Source organism: Triturus cristatus, chromosome 5_1 (assembly GCF_964204655.1).
Source record: "Triturus cristatus chromosome 5_1, aTriCri1.1, whole genome shotgun sequence".
NCBI classification, from domain to species: domain Eukaryota; kingdom Metazoa; phylum Chordata; class Amphibia; order Caudata; family Salamandridae; genus Triturus; species Triturus cristatus.
The window spans coordinates 576,972,260-576,994,281 of record NC_140587.1 but is presented as its reverse complement, the minus strand read 5'-3'; the positions used below and the strand labels follow the sequence as shown (position 1 = coordinate 576,994,281).

At 48.2% G+C, this 22,022-nt stretch overlaps 1 protein-coding gene across 5 annotated transcripts in view; it reads left to right on the top strand.

The window, feature by feature from the left end:
* CSPP1 (centrosome and spindle pole associated protein 1) overlaps window positions 1-22,022 on the top strand; it is a 1,290,317-nt gene that overhangs the window by 1,078,926 nt on the left and 189,369 nt on the right. For all 5 annotated transcript variants that reach the window (XM_085605499.1, XM_085605497.1, XM_085605498.1 and 2 more), the window contains one exon: window positions 6,109-6,251. In XM_085605499.1, the coding sequence (XP_085461625.1) occupies window positions 6,109-6,251 (143 nt within the window). The remainder of the gene's footprint in view (window positions 1-6,108; window positions 6,252-22,022) is intronic.

Sequence of the window (22,022 nt, the reverse complement as noted above, 5' to 3'; positions counted from 1 at the left end):
GCGACCGCAATCCTCTGCTGATGACATATGTGTCTTTATGAAAAAAAAATATTTGTAATATATGTATAGCTAAAATTTAATGGAAGAAGACATGGGCAAATAAGTGTCTAAATACAGTATTAGCATCAGCAGAGGATTGCGGTCGCGTGAGTTATAGTTGCCTCCACTAACTATAACGGGGGAATTTCAATGGTTTTTTATCAGTAAAATGTCCAGCTAACTATAACATGTGTAAAACCTATGGTTTTTTCAGTGAATTTGCAAGGTTTTTTAAATGCTAATTCCTAACTATAACGTGTGTGAAACCTATGGTTTTTTCAGTGAATTTGTACGGTTTTTTAAATGCTAAGTTACTTTACGCCGTTTGTGGCGTGCGCGCCCACTTAACGCAGTTCGTTCCGTGCGCGCACGGTGCGCTTCGCGCACTGTGCGTGCACAGTGAGCACGCGGTGCGCTACGCGCACCGCGTGCCCACCTTACGCTGGATGGGCCATGTACGCACGATGCGCTTCGCGCACCGTCCGCACACGGAGGACATATTATGCGCTTCGTTGTGAAAGGTAATCTTTTAATTGTTCCTTGTCTGTAAACTGCCATGCACAAAAGGTGCCCTGCGGGCACTATTTGCACACGGGGGTGGGAAAGTGTGGATAGTTTTTTTTTATTATAAAATTTTTACCGTACGCGTACGGTAAGCGTAATCGGCGTTTTTTCGAAAAAAATTAAAATTGCATTTTTTGCCTTGGGGGTTTTATTAGGACACCTTAATCAAGGCTAGGTGGTTAGGAGCTGTCTAACATGCCCCTTTACATGTTTTCACCCTTTGTTTTTCCTCCCACCCTCAGAGTGCGAGAGAGAAAATGGCGGACGCCGCTTCCTGGTTTCGACCGATTCGAATGTTTACTAAGCTGTAACAGCCAATCAGAATCGCGCTCGCGCACGGCACCGTACGCGTACGGTAAGCTTACCGTAAGCGCACGGTAAGCGCACCGTAAGCTGCCACAGATATATATATTGATTTAAATGCTATTTTCTCAGGAACTACTGAACAGATTTACACCAGACCTACAAAAGGCACTTCCTTGACCTGTAGACTACCTCTCTGCCAAATTTCAAGTAACTCTGTTCAGCCGTTCGGGCTGTAGCTGTGTCTAAAGGTCCTATGGAAAAATGCATGGGAAAAACGCGTTTTGGGACCCCCCTTTTTTCTCAGCCCCTGCTTGACGAAACCCCCCGAGACTTTCAGGGTAGGAGCGGAGCGTAGCGCCCCATTAGTTTTGAAAATTTCGCGAGGATTCGTCGACCGGCGCCAAAGTTATTCCAAATAGAATGTTGCGGTTTTCCTATGGAAACAGGGTCCTAACTATAACTACCTACTGGCGACCGCCAGTAGGTAATATATGTGTGTGTGTATATATATATATTACCTACTGGCGGTCGCCAGTAGGTAGTTATAGTTAGGACCCTGTTTCCATAGGAAAACCGCAACATTCTATTTTGAATAACTTTGGCGCCGGTCGACGAATCCTCGCGAAATTTTGAAAATAGGTGGGGCGCTGCGCTCCGCTCCTACCCTGAAAGTCTCGGGGGGATTTGTCAAGCGGGGGCTGAGATAAAAGGGGGGTCCCAAAACGCGTTTTTCCCATGCATTTTTCCATAGGACCTTTAGACACAGCTACAGCCCGAACGGCTGAACAGAGTTCCTTGAAATTTGGCAGAGAGGTAGTCTACAGGTCAAGGAAGTGCCTTTTGTAGGTTTGGTGTAAATCTGTTCAGTAGATTCTGAGAAAATAGCCTTTAAATCAATATATATATCTGAGCCAGCTTACGGTGCGCTTACGGTGCGCTTACCGTACGGTGACGTGCGCGAGCACGATTCTGATTGGCTGTTAGATCTTAGTAAACATTCGAATCGGTCGCAACCAGGAAGCGGCGGCCGCCATTTTCTCTCTCGCACTCTGAGTGGGGATTAAAAAACAAAGGACCAAAACATGTAAAGGGGCTGTTTAGACAGCTCCTAAGCACCTAGCCATGTTGGGGGAGTCACCAAAGATCCCCCAAGGCCAAAAACGGAATTTAATTTTTTCGATAATTTCGCCGATTACGCTTACCGTACGCGTACGGTAAAATTATTATTTTTTTTTAAATTATCCATACTCTCCCCACCCCATGTGCAAATGGTGCCCGAAGGGCACCATTTGTGCATGGCATATCAGAGATGTAAAAAATTAAAATATTACCTTTCACAACGAAGCGCATCATATGTCCTCCATGTGTGCACGGTGCGCGAAGCGCATCGTGCGTACATGGCCCATCTAGCGTAACGTGGGCACGCGGTGCGCGTAGCGCACCGCGTGCCCACTGTGCGTGCACGGCAATAACTGCGTAAAGTGGGCGCGCGGTGCGCGAAGCGCACCGCGTGCTCACTGTGCACGCACGGTGCGCGAAGCGCACCGTGCTCGCACGGAACGAACTGCGTTAAGTGGGCGCGCACGCCACGAATGGCGTAAAGTAACTTAGCATTTAAAAAACCGTACAAATTCACTGAAAAAACCATAGGTTTCACACACGTTATAGTTAGGAATTAGCATTTAAAAAACCTTGCAAATTCACTGAAAAAACCATAGGTTTCACACATGTTATAGTTAGCTGGAAATTTTACTGATAAAAAACCAATGAAATTCCCCCGTTATAGTTAGTGCAGGCAACTATAACTCACGCGACCGCAATCTTCTGCTGATGACATATGTGTCTTTATGAAAAAAAAATATTTGTCATATATGTATAGCTAAAAATTTATGGAAGAAGACATGGGCAAATAAGTGTCTAAATACAGTATTAGCATCAGCAGAGGATTGCGGTCGCGTGAGTTATAGTTGCCTGCACTAACTATAACGGGGGAATTTCATTGGTTTTTTATCAGTAAAATTTCCAGCTAACTATAACATGTGTGAAACCTATGGTTTTTTCAGTGAATATATATATATATATATATATACATAGATAGATAGAACGAACTCTGGGTAGTTCTCAAGTTTAGGTGGAAAGCAGCTCCTGTATAGAGCACCCTCAACTCCAGCGACACTCTAAATTTGCTCACGTCAAATGTCTGCTTTTCTATCAATGTCTTTTTTTTTATAAACAAATTTTTATTGTTTTGAATGAAACAACAGAAAAAACATTGAGCCTGATGAGCCACCAAATTACAATCACACAGCCCGAGACCCCGCCATCCCCCTGCCCCGCCCCCACCCGAAGCTCCCCCCTCCGCCCCCCCCCCCCCGAACCGCATAATCATAACACATTGCCCAACCATTTCCCCCAGACCCTACGGTACTTTTTAAGGCAGCCCCTCGCCTGATAAAGAGTCCGCTCCTGTGCCGCACACCAGTCCACTCCAGTGCTCCATTTGGCCAAGCTAGGCGGCTGCGGATGCTTCCAAGCCGCTGCTATATCTCTTTTCGCCACCATTAATGCTCTCATAAGGAATAGCTTCTCTGCGCGCGTGCCATCCAGGCCGTCAGTGATGCCCAGAAGGGTGTGTCTAGGGTTATGTGGCACCACCCATCCCAAGACCTCCGTGAGATCGGCTTCTATGCCCCTCCAGTAACCCCCCAAGTCCGAACAAGACCACACCATGTGGATGAAGTCAGCCGGGGCAAAACCGCATCGGGGGCAAGCTGCCGTAGCGGAGAGGCCCGCACGGTGCAGACGAGCCGGTGTGAGGTAGGCAGTATGAAGATAATAGATTTGAATAAGCCTCAGTTTGGCGGAGGCCGTCACCAGCCTGGGGCCATAAAGGCATCCCGCCAGTCGACCTCGTCCAAGGGACCCACCCACTCCTCCCACCGTTCCTTCAGGCCTTCCCGGGCCATGGGGGTATTATTAATAAGAGAACGATGTATTCGGGAGATGCCCCCCCCGCCCTAGGTTACCCAGCAGGACCTGAGCCTCCGGGGGGCTGTGGTCCGGCAGCCTAATGTCCAGAGGGGTGTAGATTCGTATGGCGTGCCGCAGTTGGAGGTACCTATAAAATTGAGATGAGTGGAGGGAGAAGCGCGCCTGCAGTTCCGAGTATGAGCACATGCGTCCCCCCCGCCAGACATCCCCCAGCTGGGAGATGCCGAGCAGGTCCCATGATTTGAAACCCTCCAGGTCCGCAACGTACCGCATCCATGTCCCATGCCAGAGGGGAGTGGCACGAGTCAGTCTCCCGGTCCACCGGGTGTGGCGAAGCGCCACTCGCCAAGCCAGGAAGACCGCTTTGGTAATGTCTGGGCAGGAGGCGGAGATGGGGGCGGCATACAGGCGGTCTTGAATGCAGGAGAAACCCAGGTCCTCCAATTCCACCCTGTAGGCTGGATCGGACCATCCCCCCCCCAAACCAATCATGGATGACCAGGAGGCGGGTGGCCAAATAGTAGAGGTAAAGATTGGTCATGCCTAGCCCCCCATCAAAGGTGGGCAGGCGACACGCCGACAGGGCCAGCCGCGGTCTCCCACCACCCCAGAGAAATCTGGTCACCAACCCATCCAGCTCACGAAACCAAGTCCTTGGGAAGGACACGGGAATATTTTGTAATACATAAAGGAACCGGGGGAGAATCATCATTTTGAATAGTGCCACCCTCCCCAGCGGATTGAGCGGGAGCGATTGCCATCGCGCCAGATCTACCTTGGCCTTCTTGACCAGGGGGGTCACGTTAAGAGCCCAGCTCAGTTCCGGGAGGAGGGAGACCCAGATGCCCAGATATTTGAAGGACAACCGACGGAGGGGAATAGTGTCCTGCCAGTCAAAACATTTCCGGGAGGGGTGCAGAGGCACAAGGACCGATTTCCGCGGGTTTAAATAGAGGCCAGACGCGTGGCCAAAGCGGCTCAAGAGATGGAGCGCACGGGGAGCCGAACGCGCTGGATCACTAAGGTACAACAGAACGTCATCCGCGTAGAGGGCTATTTTGTCCGACGCCAGGCCCGGCCACTCCCAGCCCCGAAGGAGAGGATCCGCTCGGATCAGGGCAGCAAGGGGCTCCATTGCAAGAGCAAAGAGGAGGGGCGACAGCGGGCACCCCTGCCGCGTTCCCCGGCCGATCCGAAACGGTCTCGACAGTGCCCCGTTGACCAGCACTCTGGCGCGGGGGCGCGTGTAAAGGACTCGCACCATGCCAACAAACTTGGGGCCGAAACCCATGTGGGTCAGGACCTCAAATAGGTAGGGCCACCCGACCGAGTCAAAAGCCTTCTCGAAATCGGCAAGCAGGAGAGTGAGATATGGAGATATGCGCTGGCGGTGAGCCAAGGCCACGTGAAGGCGGCGAAGGCAGTGGCGAGTGCCCCGGTCCGGCATGAAGCCGCTTCTATCAATGTCTTTAAGCGTAGAATTAGCCTGTGCTATCCACACAGAGATAGAAAGGGACAAAGTCTTTTGCTGTTTCTACAGCAAAATGTTTAAACATAGGACTAGCACAGTGCTGTCCATGCCGAGCTGTTAAATAACAAAAGCCTTTTACCACTCCAGGCACAGTATACAGCTTTGAATTGGTAAAATACCAACCAAGCCAACCTGAAATGAATAAACCATTCCATGACACGTATTTTATTCTCATTAGAGCTCTTCAGAGAGGTATAGCTTTGTCCAAAATGCAGGGTAAAGGCATTGTGGGGTAATGCCTGCGTTGTAAAGGTTGTTTCCCATTATCAATCATATCTCATTTATGTAAATGTATTAATGATGAAACATTCACCATTTTCTATCACTGTTAATATTTTCCTTCCATATTTTGAGATGGTCCATCTGTTCACATTTTAATTATTGAAAAGGCGTTAAATCACATTAATTGTTTTGTAAACTCTCAAAACCAGAAAATGTTGGTCCCTTTCTGATCCCAAAACAAACCTACATTGTGTCTGGCTTACACTTATTAAAAGTTGTCAATGTTTAAATGGGTATCTAGGTAATAATATATGCTTTTGTTTACTAGTTGGGGTGAGGGTCTGATCTTGTTGAGTTGCTTGGCAAGATGTATGTACAAATGTCAAACTTTCTATCACATTACACTGTTTTTAGATAATATGACTCAAAAACATGGTTTATATTGTTTGTTTTAGCAGAAAGAAAGATACAAATACGGTGGATGTATTTGATATGGCCAGACTACGCATGCAGGCCCCAGTGAGACGTCCTTCATCTATGAGGAATGACGCCATTAATTTACAGAACATCCGTGAGTTCAATGACCTCAAATACAGAGGTAAGCTGATCTATTTTTACAAACATTTTTTGCACCACTTAAACGAAGCACGCTAAAAATAATTTCATATGAAATTTTCCATTAAAGTTGGAAATTGCATTCCTAACAGCTACTTTTTAGTTCAAGTAGTCATTATTAGTTAGAAATAGAAAAGAGGCATACATTCAGAAAATACATGCGATACGGATAAAATCCATGCAATGCAAGATGTACCTGAGAATACAGTTGATTACACAGAGAAAATTGGTACAGCTACTTTTTTAGTGTATTTTATCACTCTACGTTTTTGATTATTCCATCATCAATAGGATGACCTTAGAACATTTTTACAATAAACACTTGAGACTTCTTCATGTGCCTCAAAGAGGTTCTCTGTTGCTTGAACCCCTAATGCTAATTAGGTTTCCATTTTTTTAGTTTGAATATATTGGCTATGTTACTTACTTCAAATAAGGATGTCAAATATATTTTAAAAGTGCTTATATATCTTATATATAGTGAACCCTTCTTTACTAAGAAATGGCAGATGATTCTCCTCAGGTCCAGAGTGCTCACGTTGATCTTCAGCCTCTGCACAGAATGCAACTAGGGCCATCACATCATTCTTCAGGAACAAAGGAAAGACAGGCTGGCTCAACTATGACAGTAGTTTATGGGAATCATCTACAAAACCCTTTTGCAGCCTTTTAACTTTTTTGACTTTTGACCTTGTGCCACTGCCACTCGGTAGGGTGACATAATCTGGGTTTTATGGTTAATTCATATGTCATGAAAGTTTTCAGGTTCGCAGTGCGTTTTATGCTTTCAGAATTCTTATGGATGTACCTGGAGAACAGAATTCTTATTGCTAGCATTCTGTCTCTTACATGTGTGATTCTCACATTCCTTTGGAGAAACACCATCAACCTGTTAGCTTATATTTTAATAATTGCCAAATAGTATAATAAATAACCATATTGGTTAGGAAAGAGAGTGCTGTGCTTGTAGACATTCTGAAGGACAAAATTGAAATGCCCTTAGATGTAGACTACTGACTAAGCAAGGTGACTTCTCATTGCAAACAGCTGATGGGAGGTATGCACGGTAGGGAATATTTCCACAACACTGAAAAAATAATGGTGGATTTTTTTAGACTTCAGTTCAGTTCAAAACTTTGTTTAGTTAATAAAAACCATGACAGTTGGCTAAGATGCAGATAGCCAATGTGCAATAACAGTAGTTGACAAAAACCCTTACATTTCGCTAAAATTAGATAAAAACAGCAAAAATATTCAAAGTGCGATATGCCTATAACCAGTGTGCAATTACAGTAAGCGATCAGTGCAATGCAAGGCTAAACGTGGCATAGCAATCACCAGAAAACAAGTCGTATGGTGGATTCTGTCTTGGCATGCTAGGTATCAGCCAGTTTGTTTTAAGGTGCTTCACACCATTTGACTGCTCGCCACAGAATCACTGGTTACTACTTGTCCTTCCTTGCTCAGACAGTATATTGTGTTATTAGGCTGTGTCCTTGGTTACGACTGGGTGCTGCCACGATGGTTTGGGAGAGCTGTTGTCTGAGCCCCAAAAGCCAGGAGAACCCGTTTAAGTAGTAGTCTCCTTTGGTGATCTAGGGCGGGACAGTAGCATAGCAGATGTATCCATGATTCCGATTTCTGTTTCCTCCTAGTCCTGTCCAGGCTGGGTTAAAGTATTTTATTGGGAGCACCAGTAATTGCATGATCTGAAAGAAACACATTAGTTATAGATTCCTTACCTTAAAATTACTCCCAGGCGTCAGACTGGATCCGGAAAGTTTTTTCGTCAGCAGTACCTCTGTGCGTCGGAAGGTGGTGTCGGTCGGCTCCGCGTCCGTCGTTGGCATCGTGGTCGCCGGGATAACGTCGCGGTACCTACTTTGACGCCGCCCTCGCGGGCTGACGTCCGTTCTTTTTTTTTTCTACGCCAGCTAGCGCAGATCTGGAGAGAGCAGTACTCCAGTCACTTTTTGGCTAACTTTTTTGAGCGACTTTTGTCGACGTGCTTTTTGAGTCTTTGACTCCTGGTGCACGAGGTATGGCCGGTTTCAAGGCATGACCCCAAATCGTGCTCCGACTGCCGGTCGATGGTGCCGAAGGCAGTCAGTCAAATACTCTTTATTCGAATCGTTAGACTCATAAAAGACATTTAAAAAACAACAATACAAATATACAATCACAAAATACAAATGAAAACATTCAATTACAATTTTACATAAAAAGGGGACAAACCCTAGAAAATTCTGGGCGAATTGAATAATTATTTAGAAACTGTTTAAAACCTCACTTATTTCATTATTACCATTGAGGGAAGTTTGCTTTTTAATCCTAAGTGCTGCCACTAAAAAGCTTGCCACACAAAAAATGATACGAGGGGACCCCAGGTGTTGGAGATAAACCAAAGCGGGCCTAACCTGTATGAAGCCAGCCTCTTTCAATAATGGGACCAAATGGAGGGAGGAGCCAAGATGGCGACCGGGACGGCAGCGTAGACTCCCGGCTCCGTGAACCTCCGCATCCCGCACGGATATCCTGCCTGAGATCCTCAACCTGTGCTACGTGGTCGTGTTTCTGAAGGAGAGGGGCTCCCGACTGTGTGACTCCGAGGTTTCTAGCATTGCTATCGCCGGAGAAAACTGCATCTGAACTTTGCGGCCTGTGCGGCCCTGGAGCCGGGACATCGAGTGGACGCCGTGGCCGGGTGGCAGTGCGACAACAGCGGCTGGTGGTGACTGGGTGGAGTCGGCCCACCGGAGCGGTGCCAAACTCGGCCTACATTTCGGCGTGGTCACTTCTACTGCCCAGTGTGCTGACCGAGTGCATGACCGGGGGTGCAAATCTTAGATCCTCCGGTGACTGCCCCTGCCTTGCTGGTGAGCTGCCCGGCCGCCGTCCGTATCCTGCCCCGATCATTGCGGGCCGCCCCCGGATTTCTACGGGAGCTGGTCCGTGGTGGGGACGATTGTTGCCCGTGACCACGGATAGTTTTTTGCCTGCCCCCGGAACCCGGTCACCCGCGACGTGGACATCGCGACGCTTGTCCCGGGGTCCCGGCCCCGGTGTGGGTCGGGCATACTTGGCGGCCATCTTGGGTCGATGAAGCCTACCATCCTGTCCGCTGGGCCGCAGCGGGCCTGTGAGCGTACGATTTTTGGGAGTGTGGCGGCGAGATCACAGAGAGCTGAGCTGGGGTACGGCGACCTCCTCGAGGCTCTTGGTACTCTTCACTCCTCCTTGGTTCATGGTTTCGTGATCTTGGGGAGTAAGCTCGATGGTGTGGCGTCGGAGTTGGGGCAGTGGCGGCCCGCCTGTCCGCACGAACACAGAGTCTACCCACACTGCGCGCAGGAGGACGCTGTGGCGGCCACCCCTGAGGTTAGTACACGACTGGACGCCCCGGCCAGTATGCTACAGTGTGTTCGACCTTCTGAGGGCCTGATCTGTCCCGGAGGCGTCGGACCTGAGTGGGATGTGGTGGCCTCATCCCGTGCATGCCCTCCTGCGACCCAGAGACAACTCCAGCAACTAATGTCTGCTTTGGCTGCTTCTGCCTTCCTGAACCTTGCGTGCAGAGCAGATCCTAGGGCAGCACTGGGAAGCCTGTTTCCTCACGCGGCGGACTGTGTTGATGCTCAGAGACTTCCACCCCACCTGTGTGCGTCGCTTCTCTGTTGTTGTTGGACATTCCTCTGCCTAGGAACATTGGGTATGGTGCTGGGTCGAGGGGTTGGCATGGGCAGAATTCCAAAGAGTGGTCAGGGATGAGGCTGGCCCCTCGGGGGTGGTCGCCTAGTGGACGGGCGGGCCTGGGGTGGTGTGCTCTCCTGACATGGCTACTGGCACAATAGGTGCATAATGCTCCCCATCGTGGTTTGAGAAGATTGTCTTTGTGCTGTTCCTTGTTCACTTTAGGGGAACCTTACCGTGCGGGAGGGAGAAGCCGGGGGTCTGTTATGAAGGCCCTCCTCCAGTTTATGAATACTTTCTCTACCCCCCCGTCTGGTGGGGGTCCTTTCCTACTTCTTTTTCCCTATTCTCCTACATTTCGGGTCTGGTTCCAGGGCGACGGGCACACTGCTGGGGGGGGGGCCGTACTCATCTGCAGAGGTGCAGGGTGGGGGGTTGGGGGAGGGGATTCTGTATTCTTTCATCTTTTTTCCATGGCCTCCTTTTTCTTCTCTGATTCTTTTTGTTTTTCTTTTTCTGGGATCAGCGTGATACACCTCCTTTTGCTATGCCTCGTTGCCGTTCCATGTGTTCACAACTTCCGGGGTGTTCTTGGGGAGTTCTGGCGGGTGACTGCGGGCGCAACTGTATACTATGTGTTTCCCCATCCTGATGTTCTTGTGTTTGCGCCATTGACCGAATAGATTGCTGTAAATCGCTAACGTTCATTACCCCGCATATCCGTGATCGTTGTTTTTAAAATTGCTTGTCACCTGATCCTTCTGCCTTGTTTCATCATAAAATGAAAACCTCTTTCTCCTGGTGCCCTACTTACGCTGTTCACAGTATTAGCAGTACGATTTTGCTACCCGAGGTGCTGCCTGTGTTTATACTTGTTGTTATTGCTCTGATTGCTTAGCGGCCGGCCCTGGGGGGTTGTAGGCCCATACTTGTTCTTATTGAACTGTCAATAAAGGTTTTCAAAAAAAAAAAATAATGGGACCAAATAACTTTTCCTTATATCCCTGAAACTCTCACAAAACATAATAAAATGTAAAGTGTCTTGTTGCGTGAAATTATCGCAGTTACAGGGGGGGCCTGATTCAGGTTTTATCCAGGAGGGGTGACTACCTAGGATCTGGTGGATCATATTAAACCTGAATTTAGTCAACAAAAACCTGTGTAAAGGTTTCGTGACAATTTTAAGGTAGGGCTCCAAAGAAGGGGAAGAGGTTAGCATAAAATGAGCCCTAACCGAAGGTTTCTCCAGTTCCTTTGCCTCCCGCTCCAATCTGGCCCTCTCCATGAAATTAATTTTAGTCCACTTAACATCCTCCTTCTTGATAGAGGCAGGCAATTTGAAAAGGTCAATACGGCCTAGTTGATAAAAAGATTTTTCCAGGTAGGACAACCATGCAATTTTATGGGCTCGGTCCAAACCCCTTACATCAGTCAAAATGGCATGGTTTAATGTTAGCTCCGGGTTGAGCCAGGTTTTTAACCAGAGAATCAGGGGGGCCAGTTTCAGCCTATCCGTAAGATAATCCAGTCCCACCTCCGTGTGTAAGGCGAAGGTGGGAGAAGATTTAGGGAGAGAGAGAAGTTGTCTAATAAAACTATTCTCCACTCTTTGGATCCTGTCCAGCTGTGCATAACCCCACAAAGATGCGCCATAAGAGGCGATTGATAGGCACTTAGTATTATAGATTTTCAGGAGGGCCTCCATGGGCCGAGACCCTAATCTTCGTGAAAAGCCCATGAGGGCTGAGGAGGAGCGAGCCATAGACACGCTCTTCACCTTAATCTGGGGGCCCCAAGATCCCTTGTCGTCAAAAAGGACGCCCAGATAAGGGAAGACCGTGACCCTAGAGACTAGCTCCCCTTCGCAGAAAAACGTCTTGGGTTTTTTTCTACTCCTGCAGTTGCCTACCACCATCGTATGTGATTTTTTGGCATTGATTTTTAAATCTAGCTGGGCCATAAACGCCCCAAATTGGTCCAAAAGTCTTTGGAGCCCAACTCCCGTTCGTGCTAATAGGACTGCGTCGTCCGCGTATAGGAGTGCTGGTACCAGTATGTCCCCCATACGCGGAACGTCCGTCCCCACGCTCGCTAGGCTATTTCCAAGTCCATTAATATAAATAGTGAAAAGAAGGGGAGCCAGGATACAGCCTTGGCGAACCCCCCTTTCGGACTTGAAACGGTTTGTGCACCTGCCCTCCCTGGTAACCCTAACCATTGCAAACAACTCCTGATGAAGAGAAGCCGTAAAATGAACAAGGGCTGGATCAACACCAAACTCCAATAAAATAGCCCAAAGCTTGGACCTGTTGACCATGTCGAAGGCCGAGGAGAGGTCCATGAAAGCCAAAAATAAGGACCCCTCCTTGGCCACCGTGTACTTAGAAATCAACAAATGGAGATTTAGGCATTGGTCAACAGTGCCTCTTTTTTCTCTGAAGCCATATTGGATATTTGCAAGGCCCCCCTTCAGCTCGATGTTTTCCCTCAATCTCTTCAACAAGACTCTGCCCAGGATCTTAATCGCGGAGTCAAGCAAAGAGATGGGTCTGTAGCACCCCGGGTCATCTCTCTGCCCCTTCTTAAAGATCGGCACTATAATAGAAGTGACCCAGGTAGAAGGAAGGGTGTTGCCATTTGCAGCACAGAAAATGTTTGTTAAGTGGTGCCGAAGGCTTTGCGGGAGCGATCCTGAAAGCTGTTTGAGCACCGGCGGTCGGCTCCGTGACGTTCCCGGTCGTGAGGGAGGTCGAGGGACCAGTTGCGGAGCCATCACCACTCATCAAAGTCTTCACACTCTGTGTCGGGTAAGTTGAAGCACAAAAAGAAGTAGCTCTTCGATTTCTCCCGTCAGTCGGCTGACGCAACGAGGGATGCGGGCGGTGCCCCTCCCGTGGCTCTGCGCGAGTCGACTCTGGACTTCCCTGCCTTCCTGGGATCTGGAGCGACTCCCGCCCAACTCCGTAAGTTTTACGAAGCGATGAATGTCATCTTTGGGCGGCCCAAACCTGCCGGCAAGCCTTCGGGCCCCACTGACTCGGTTGGAGTGCCTAGGCCTTCTCTGCCATCGGCTCCAACCATGGCGCCGCAGGCTTCCATTGGATCCAGGCTTGGATCTGGAACGGCGCCGGTTGACGTTATTACACCTCCACCAGCGCCACTTCCTCTTGCACCGCAGCCTCAACCGACACCCTGAAAGGTCATGTCCCCGGCCAGCGTCGACCCTGGCCTCCATCCCGATTTGTGGACCTGGAGCTGGACTGGCATCGTCTGACGCCCAATCCTGCGCCGTTTTTTGTGCCCCTGTTCACTCCTGGGTCCCTTTTCAGCCAGATTGGCAGCCGAGGATAAGGAGAAGGACTGGGAGGGGTCAGATGAGAGAGGAACTGGGGGATACCAGTGGTCTTGACACATCCCCTGACCTTGGCATGTTGTCTCCTCCTACCGTGGCTACGGAGGAGGAAGCGTCATATGCAGTAGTGTTGCGTAGGGCGGCCGAGGCCCTCAACCCTGAGCTTCCTACAGTGGCTGTCAGGACTAACCTATTGAGAGAGGTGCTTCAGTTGGCAGCGAGGTCTTCGGAGTCCCTGCTGCCATTTATCGAGGCCCTTACCAACATCCTTTTGGGCACGTGGTCCAGGACCAAAACGGGGGCGCCCATGGATAGGATGATTGCCCGACGCCACTGCCCTGCTCCATGTGACCCCACTTTCCTCTCCCAACACCCCACCCTGGAGAGCTTGGTGGTCCAAGCCTCCACTTCCAAGAGCGCATTCCTTACCACCCCACCGGAAAGGGAATCCAAGAAGCTGGACCATCTTGGGAAGAAATTGTTCTCTTCCGCCAGCTCGGGACCAGCGGTCAGTAAACACCGCATGTCTATTGGGCCATTATTCTCACTCTGTGTGGGATACGGTTGCGCAAGTGCTGCCTCAGTGTCCAGAGGAGGCCACTCTCTGTGCTCTCCCAGGCTGTTGCAGCCGGGAGGGATGCGGCTAAGTTTACCATCCATTGTGGGCCGGATACCGCCGACTCTTCCACGTCTGTAGCCCTTCGTCGCTACGCCTGGATGAGATCCACTGGCTTTTCGGGGGATGTCCAGAACACCTTGATGGACATGCCCTTTGATGGCCGTCACCTTTTTTGCGACAAAGTGGACAATGCTCTAGAGCGTTCCAAGGACTAACCGGCTATGGCGAAGTCCATGGGCCTCTCCAGCCGCCAGCACAGTCTGCTTTTCGCCCTTTTCGTGGCTATGGAAGGGGTGCCCCACTATGTCCTGTCCAGATACACAGGCGGCAGCAAGTTTCCCAACCTTCGCGTGGCCGGGGACGTGGGAACCAATGCCGTGGTTCAGGTGGCCAACAGGCGCCCCCCCCCCCCCCCCCCTCCCTCTGCAGCAGCCTCCAAACCCTCCTAGTCCGACCTTTCGGGCCCATCAAACGCCAGTGGGCAGCAGGATTTGCCATCACCTCCCCCACTGGCGCACCATCACGTCGGACAGGTGAGGTTTGCAAATAGTCCGATCTTTCAGTCTCTATCCCGGGTTTCGGTTCGAATGACCCTGAGGCTGCTGGGCCCTATGGCCTCCTGCATCCTGCTGGTCGATCATGCCAGGTGGCATATGCGGGCTCTGCAGTGGGACCTGAAGTTCCAGTGGGCGCAGCATCAGGGAAATCTATCCGAGTGCGTCCAGATCTCGGAGGGCACTGCTCGCCAGTTGCAGTGGTGGCTCACGAACCAGGATTGGGTCAACGGCAGATCCCTCTCCTTTGCCCAACCAGAGCACACGGTGGTGATGGACACATCCCTTCTGGGATGGGGCGGCCACATGGGAGAGGCGATGATCAGAGGCCTTTGGTCTCTAGCGGAGTCCGAGCTCCAAATCAACCTTCTGGAGCTTCAGGCTATATCGTCTTGCACTCAAGGCATTCCTTCCCTCTGTCTGGGGAAGAGTAGTGCAGGTGTTCACGGACAACACCACCGCCTTGTGGTACTGCAACAAGCAGGGCGGAGTGGGGTCGTGGACCCTATGTCAGGAGGCCCTCCGCCATTGGACATGTCTGTAACATCTGGGCATATTCCTGGTGGTTCAACACCTGGCAGGTTTCCTGAATGCCAGGGTGGACGAACTCCGCCGCAGGTGCAAGATGGATCACGATTGGCGTCTTCACTCGGAGGTGGTGCAAGGTCTCTTTCAACATTGGGGAGAGCCTTGGTTAGATCTGTTCGCCACCGAAGAGAACGCGCAATTTCCAGGGCGGCACTCACTAGGCAACGCTTTTGGTCGCGAGTGGAGTTGCGGTCTGTTATATGCCTTTCCGCCTATGCCACTTCTGGCCAGAGTGCTGAAGAAGATCAGGCACGACCGGGCCCAAGTCAATCTTGTGGCTCCGGATTGGGCATGAAGAGTCTGGTATCCCAAGCTGCTCAACATGGCCATCGGTCCTCCGATCATACTGCCTCTTCTGGAGGATCTTCTATCGCAGCAGCGGGAGACGGTCCTCCACCCGAACCTGCCCAGCCTCCACCTCCTTGCATGGAGATTGAGCGGCGGCATTGGACGTCTTTTGACCTGCCTCCCGAAGTTTGCGATGTAATCATGGCAACCAGGCGTCCCTCCACTAAGACGGTATACGCCTGCCAGTGTAACAAGTTTGTGGCATGGTGCACAGCAAAGGCTATGGATCCCCTCTCTGCCCCTCTTTCTGAAGTTCTCTTGTTCTTTTTTTCTGTAGCCCGGCAAGGTTCTGCTCCGGGCACTATCAAAGGGTATCTTTCGGCCATCTCTGCCTTCCTTCGGCTTCCCGATCAGCCTTCTCTTTTCAAGTCCCCAGTTGTTAATCGTTTCTTGAAAGGCATAGCTCATCTCTTTCCTCCTATTCCCTTCATTATGCCTCAGTGGAACTTGAATCTCATTTTAACATATTTAATGTGCGCTCCCTTTGAGCCGCTTTACTACTGTCCTTTGAGACTCTTAACTCTTAAGACTGCATTCCTGGTGGCCATCACTTCTGCCAGAAGAGTGAGTGAGCTCCAGGCTCTTTCCTCAAAACCTCCTTTCGTCTCTGTCCATCCGGACAAGGTGGTTCTCAGGACCTATCCATCCATCCATCCTTCCTTCCTTCCTTCCTTCCTTCCTTCCTAAGGTTGGCACTGCCTTTCATATCGGGCAGACCATCACTTTGCCCACCTTCTTTTCGCCTCCAAATCCTTTGAAAGAGGAAGAGAGGCTCCACCATCTGGACCCAAAATGTGCACTTTCTTTCTATCTGGATTGCACAAAACAGCTCTGGGTGGATGACCAACTCTTTGTTGGTGACGTGGGTGCCAAGAAAGGTCAGGCCGTACACAAGCGAACCATTTCTCGATGGGTCGTCTTGTATATTAAAGCATGCTATTCTCTGGCTAAAAAGGAGCCTCCAGTGGGACTATGCGCCCATTCCACCAGGGCGACGTCAGCCACTACTGCCTTGGGAAGAGGCGTTCCTCTACATGATATCTGTCAGGCAGCTACCTAGGCATCACTGCACACGTTTACGGAATACTACTGTCTGGACAGCCAAGTCTGGAGAGACTGCTTCTTCGGCCGTTCTGTTCTCCAGGATTTTCTGGTGTGATCTTGGTTCGCAGACCCACCACCGGGTTTGGTATTGCTGGGGTATCTATTCTAAGGTAAGGAATCTATAACTAACGTGTTTCTTTCAGCTGAACAAGTTACTTACCTTCAGTAACAATATATATATAAGAACCATTAGTTAGTTATAGATTCTTTAGTGCCCCACCCATCCTCCCTGTTCTGCGAACTGATTTCTAGGGTTAAGGATATCCTTTCTGGGCCCTAAGTTCAAGTTCAAATAACTTGATTCGGTTGTAAACCTTACAATCATAAAAGCACAATTCATAAACATACAGTTAAAATCAAACCATCCATTACATTGATGAGACAGAAATTTACATAAACAGTATAAAACAAGAGTAACAGGCAGAATAAACATGTTAAGAATATAAATAATTATAACAAAGTTAAAAAGATTAAAAATACCTAACGGCACTAGCAGCATAATTATCCCTCCATACGTTTCCTGAAAGTAATAGCTAGTTTCAGAAAACTGCATACAAATAAAGTGCAGTCACGTTTCAGGAGTTGAAGGTAATAAAGTGCTGGTTTAATCTGTGTGAATTTCAGTTCTTTCAGGCATGGTTTTAAATATAGCCTCCGAGGTACTATGTAATAAGGACAAATAAATAAAAAGTGTGCCAGATCTTGCAGAGACTTCCCGTCGCAGCCGCAAGCTGGCAATACTTGACCTCGATGGGCCCCACTCGGTACCGCCAGTAAGAGATGAAACAGGTCAAAACGGAACCTTGTTAATAGGTAACGTTCGTAGCCAGACATAGGCCATGAAAGATATGGTTCCATTTGTAGACAGGTTTTAAGTAAAACATGTTTCCTAACACTGTCTTTCTGGAGCTCAACCTCCTCCCGGGCGAAATACCTGGTTGTCATAAATGTATTTTTCACAAAAGTGACATCTGATTTAGTAATGGAGTTTGGGGTTAAAAACAGGTCAGGCCGTCCTATTTCAATAAGACGGTCGTTAATATACTTCAGCCACGGGACCTTGAACCTACAATCCCATGTTAAAGCTTCTTTTAGTATATCGTGGGTAAGAGGTATATCGTTATTTAGCCAACAGTTCATCTAACATAATAGGGGATTTGCTGCTATTCTATCACTAAGGTGGGGCATACCTAGCTCCTCGTGTACCGAGAAGTTTCCGGTTCCCCTTGGCAGCCTCATAATCTTCTTCAGAAAATTATTTTCTACAACCTCCAGGTCTCGCGTCTGGCTGTAACCCCAGAGCTCGCTTCCGTAGCAAGCAACGGCAACGCTCTTAGCCTGGTATAATTTAAGCAAGACAGCCACCGGGCTATTGCCCATTTTTCTCGCAAAGCCAAGTATGGCTGCGTTAACGTGGGTTACCTCGCCCTTCTTCTTAAGAACAGCGGGGCCCCAAGATAATTGATGATCAAGAAGGACCCCGAGGTATGAAAAGGTTTTGGTGGTTGGAATTTTTTCCCCATTTATGTTGAAAAGATTAGATTTTCGCGACCCTAGGCCTATCTTCATAACATAGGACTTAGAATTGTTAATACTTAGGCCTCGAGACTCCATGAAATCAAAGAAGGAATTTAAAAGTGTCTGAAGGCCGATTGCTGTCCTTGAAATAAGGACAGCGTCGTCCGCGTAGAGCAGAACTGGAACACCTTTTCGGCCTACAAAGGGGTAATCCGCTCCAGTTCTTAACAGGTATTCCTCCAACTCGTTGATATACAAGTTGAAGAGAAATGGAGCCAGGATACACCCCTGTCGAACACCCCGGTTAATTCTGATATCCCCCGTCACTTTCAGGTCTTTGGTATATCGAACATTAGCTCTTGTATCGGAGTGCAGGTCAGCCAATAGGTTAATTAAATTCTGCTCAACGCCCATCTTTGACATGATGTCCCATAGTTTGCCTCTGTCCACACAATCAAATGCGGACGATAAGTCCATAAAAGCCATATGGATGGTTCCCTGCCGGGCCAAGGTGTATTTGCCTATAATCAGATATAGGTTCAGACACTGAGTTACTGTCGAATGGCCAGGTCTGAAACCGTATTGTATTGGGGATATAACGTTATTCTCATTTGCCCATGCTGTTAATCTGTTCAAGATTACACCCCCTACCACTTTTGCTACAGAATTGATTAAAGATATTGGCCTGTAGCATAACGGGCTGCTACGATCGCCCTTTTTAAACACGGGCACTATAGTCGATAGCCCCCACGACTTTGGACATCCGAGGGCCGCAGCAGCATTTACTACAGTCGTAAGAACAGGGGCCCATAATGAGATACAAGATTTAAAAAGATCCGGAGGCAGGCCATCCGGGCCTGGAGCCTTATTACCAGTTAGCCCTTGAATGCCCTTTTCTACTTCGTTAACTGAGAAACACAAAAAATTCTCCGTAGGAGTTAAAAAGTCATTTTCTGCCTGTTGCTCATTGCTTTTAAAGATTTCACTGAAGTGAGTGACCCAGTCCTCCTCAGGGATGTTAGTACCAAGTGCAGTGTCACTGGGATTGTCAAACAGAGGTTTACTAATAATTTCCCAGAATTTACTGCTATTGCCCAGGACTGATGGGTCAAGCAGAGACTCCCAGGTACAAGCCTTAATTTCTTTTTTCTGTTTAGCAAGTGATTTTTTGTAAATCAGTCGCAAATTTTTAATTTGACCTGGATCTCTAAGTTTGGTTTTTATCGCCTTTCTCAGATCTCTGCTTGCCTTAGAGCATGTATGGTCAAACCATTTAGGATTGGTTCTAACTTGTCCCTTCACTGGAGTTAATAGCATAGGTCCTACTGATAACACCACAACCTCAAAAATGGCTAAGGTTTGCTCTGGGGACGTAGATGGTGATGCACAAGCCGCAAGTTCCTCGCCACATGACTTATTGATTTCAGTGTATAGGTTTTCATGATTTACCAAATGCCATTTCAGTCGACGTTTACCATTTGTACATTTTAAAATTCCCCGGCCTTCACAGTTCATTCGCTTTTCAAATACTCCCCCACCCAATCTAATGGTTAGGGGATTATGATCACTGTAAATATTCGTTTGAATGATGAATCTGGAGGCCTGATTGGCAAGGTCGGCAGATAACAATATATGATCAATAAAAGACCCCTGACCTGAAATGTTGGAACATCAAAGACCTTAGACTCAGGCACCATGGACATAGCTACAAATAGGTTATTTTCATTCAGCAAATCGTTGAGACAAAGTCCACGCCTAGAGTGGTCAAAATGAAAACCATTCACATAATTACACCCCAGAGATCCCATGGAGGTAACTCGTGGATTACCACATGGGTGTACATTAAAATCACCTACGATCAGTAAGTTACGTGACAATGTGCCCGCTCCTTCTCTCAACATCTCTTTCAGAAGCAGTATATTGCATTCCCCTTGGCTGTTTATAGCATTATAAAAATTAATTAAAGTCAGAGCATGTTTGCCTCTCTTCAATTCGAGCACTTGAATGTTCCGATTTGCATGATACCAATTACTTGCTTGGCAAGAAAGTGCCAGATTAATAAAAAATAGCCAGGCCCCCCTTTGCTCTTCCACTAATTGAGGGGGCTGCTGGCCTAAGAAAGCTTTGGTAGCCCTCAATGAAGGCATTATTATCTTCCATCCATGTCTCTTGGAGGCATATAACTGCGTATTTCTTAACAAATGCCAACCAGGCAGAATCACATATTTTATCAGCCAAACCTGCTATATTCCAGGAGACTAAACTCACGTTACAAACATCATCAGGCTCTGTTCCAGTGGCGACTTCTGTGGTTATGGGTTCTAATAACCGATTTAGTTGTTCTACGTGTGTGTCTCCCGTGATTTCTATTGTAGAAGAGTTTGGTTCTACATGGACTGGAGGGAAAATAAAAGCCTCGGGCAGATCGTGCAATGTACTAATGTGCTCATGTAATACGGAACTATCCGTTAGAGGGTCTACATCTAGCTCTATCTGATTGTTATTAACTAATTCGGCAGTTAAAAGGGGAGCAATGCTGCTTGTGTAGACCTAATTTCCCCATGCACATAATTACTTTGCGTGGGACCAAGATGCGTTGGTATGGCTGGAGCAACATGTAGTCAGTCGACCCCCTCCAAGCCATTCTGCTCATAGAAAACATCAAACCTGTTTGAAGTAGGTACATTGTAGTAGATGTTAGGGTATTTTGGTTGAAAGTGGTCGCGGTGATGATACAAGCCATGTGAGGCCTCCCATCTCTTATGATAGGTTACTGGGTGGTTGACCTGTTTGGTCTCCCAGGGTATATCTCTCCTATACTGTCTTTGATCTCCTACAGTGTAATGTCCGTGGTTCCTTGGTGTTACTCCATTGTGATATAAGTTACAGTTATCATCGGTTTTCTCCTGCTCTAAAATGGGATATGGATACACTTTGTTTAAATTGTGATCACTTGAGGGATAGAAATAACTTGGATCCATAGTACGGATCAAGCTGCTGATCGGGCCATCCTTCCAGCTAGTAATATGCCTTGCTGCACGATTATCCCTAAAGTTGACAACAATGCAGTCACCCTCAGTAGATTTAAATCTATGGCCCACCCAATCGGGCCCTAGTTTTGTGCACCAGTGGTCAGTGTCTTGCATTTCTGGCACGGAAAGTCGTGTACCGAACTAAAGTCAGCGCTCGAGGGCGGTGTCTGAGTAGCTACCGCGCCATCATCCCCGCGACCACGACGCCAACGACTGACGCGGAGCCGACAGACGCCACCTTCCTACGCACAGAGGTACTGCTGACGAAAAAACTTTCCGGATCCAGTCTGACGCCTGGGGGTAATTCTAAGGTAAGGAATCTATAACTAGCTAATGTTTCTTACAGATATATTGTTACTGAAGGTAAGTAACTTGTTCTACAATATCTGTCTTCATGTTTCCGCGTTTGTAGATTCCAAAAAATAATGTTGCGGCTTCCCAATGTGGTAGGTGTCATTCAGGGGCTGAATCAGCACAAAGTTGTCTGCTGATAGTACGTCTTTTTCCCAGAAGGTCGCCTTCAGTTGCTGAGTGATTGCATTTTTCAAAACGGAGTATGAAGCAGCTCTGTCGTGGAGGGCAACTGCTTCAATCCGTAGGGTCGAAATGGCAGTTCTTATTTGGTTGAACCAAGGGTTACCAAGAACTTAGAAAATAAATTAAAGTTGACCTTATAAGGAGTTCATTAAGGCCTTCCTGGTCCTATTGTAATATTTCAGCATGGAGGCTTTACAGTCGAGTGATTCATTCACTAGTCCCAGTTCTAAACTTAATCTTTAGCGGCGTATCTCGGTTGTCGGAAAGTTTTTATATATGAACTGTACTGAATTTGCTCCAAAGTTGAATCCAAAGCACCTGGGTAAGCGGGGTTGCCGTACGGTAAGGCTGGCAGTAGTGTCGCCTTCATTACTCTTAAATAGGGGCCACCAAAGCACTGCTTAATAATCAA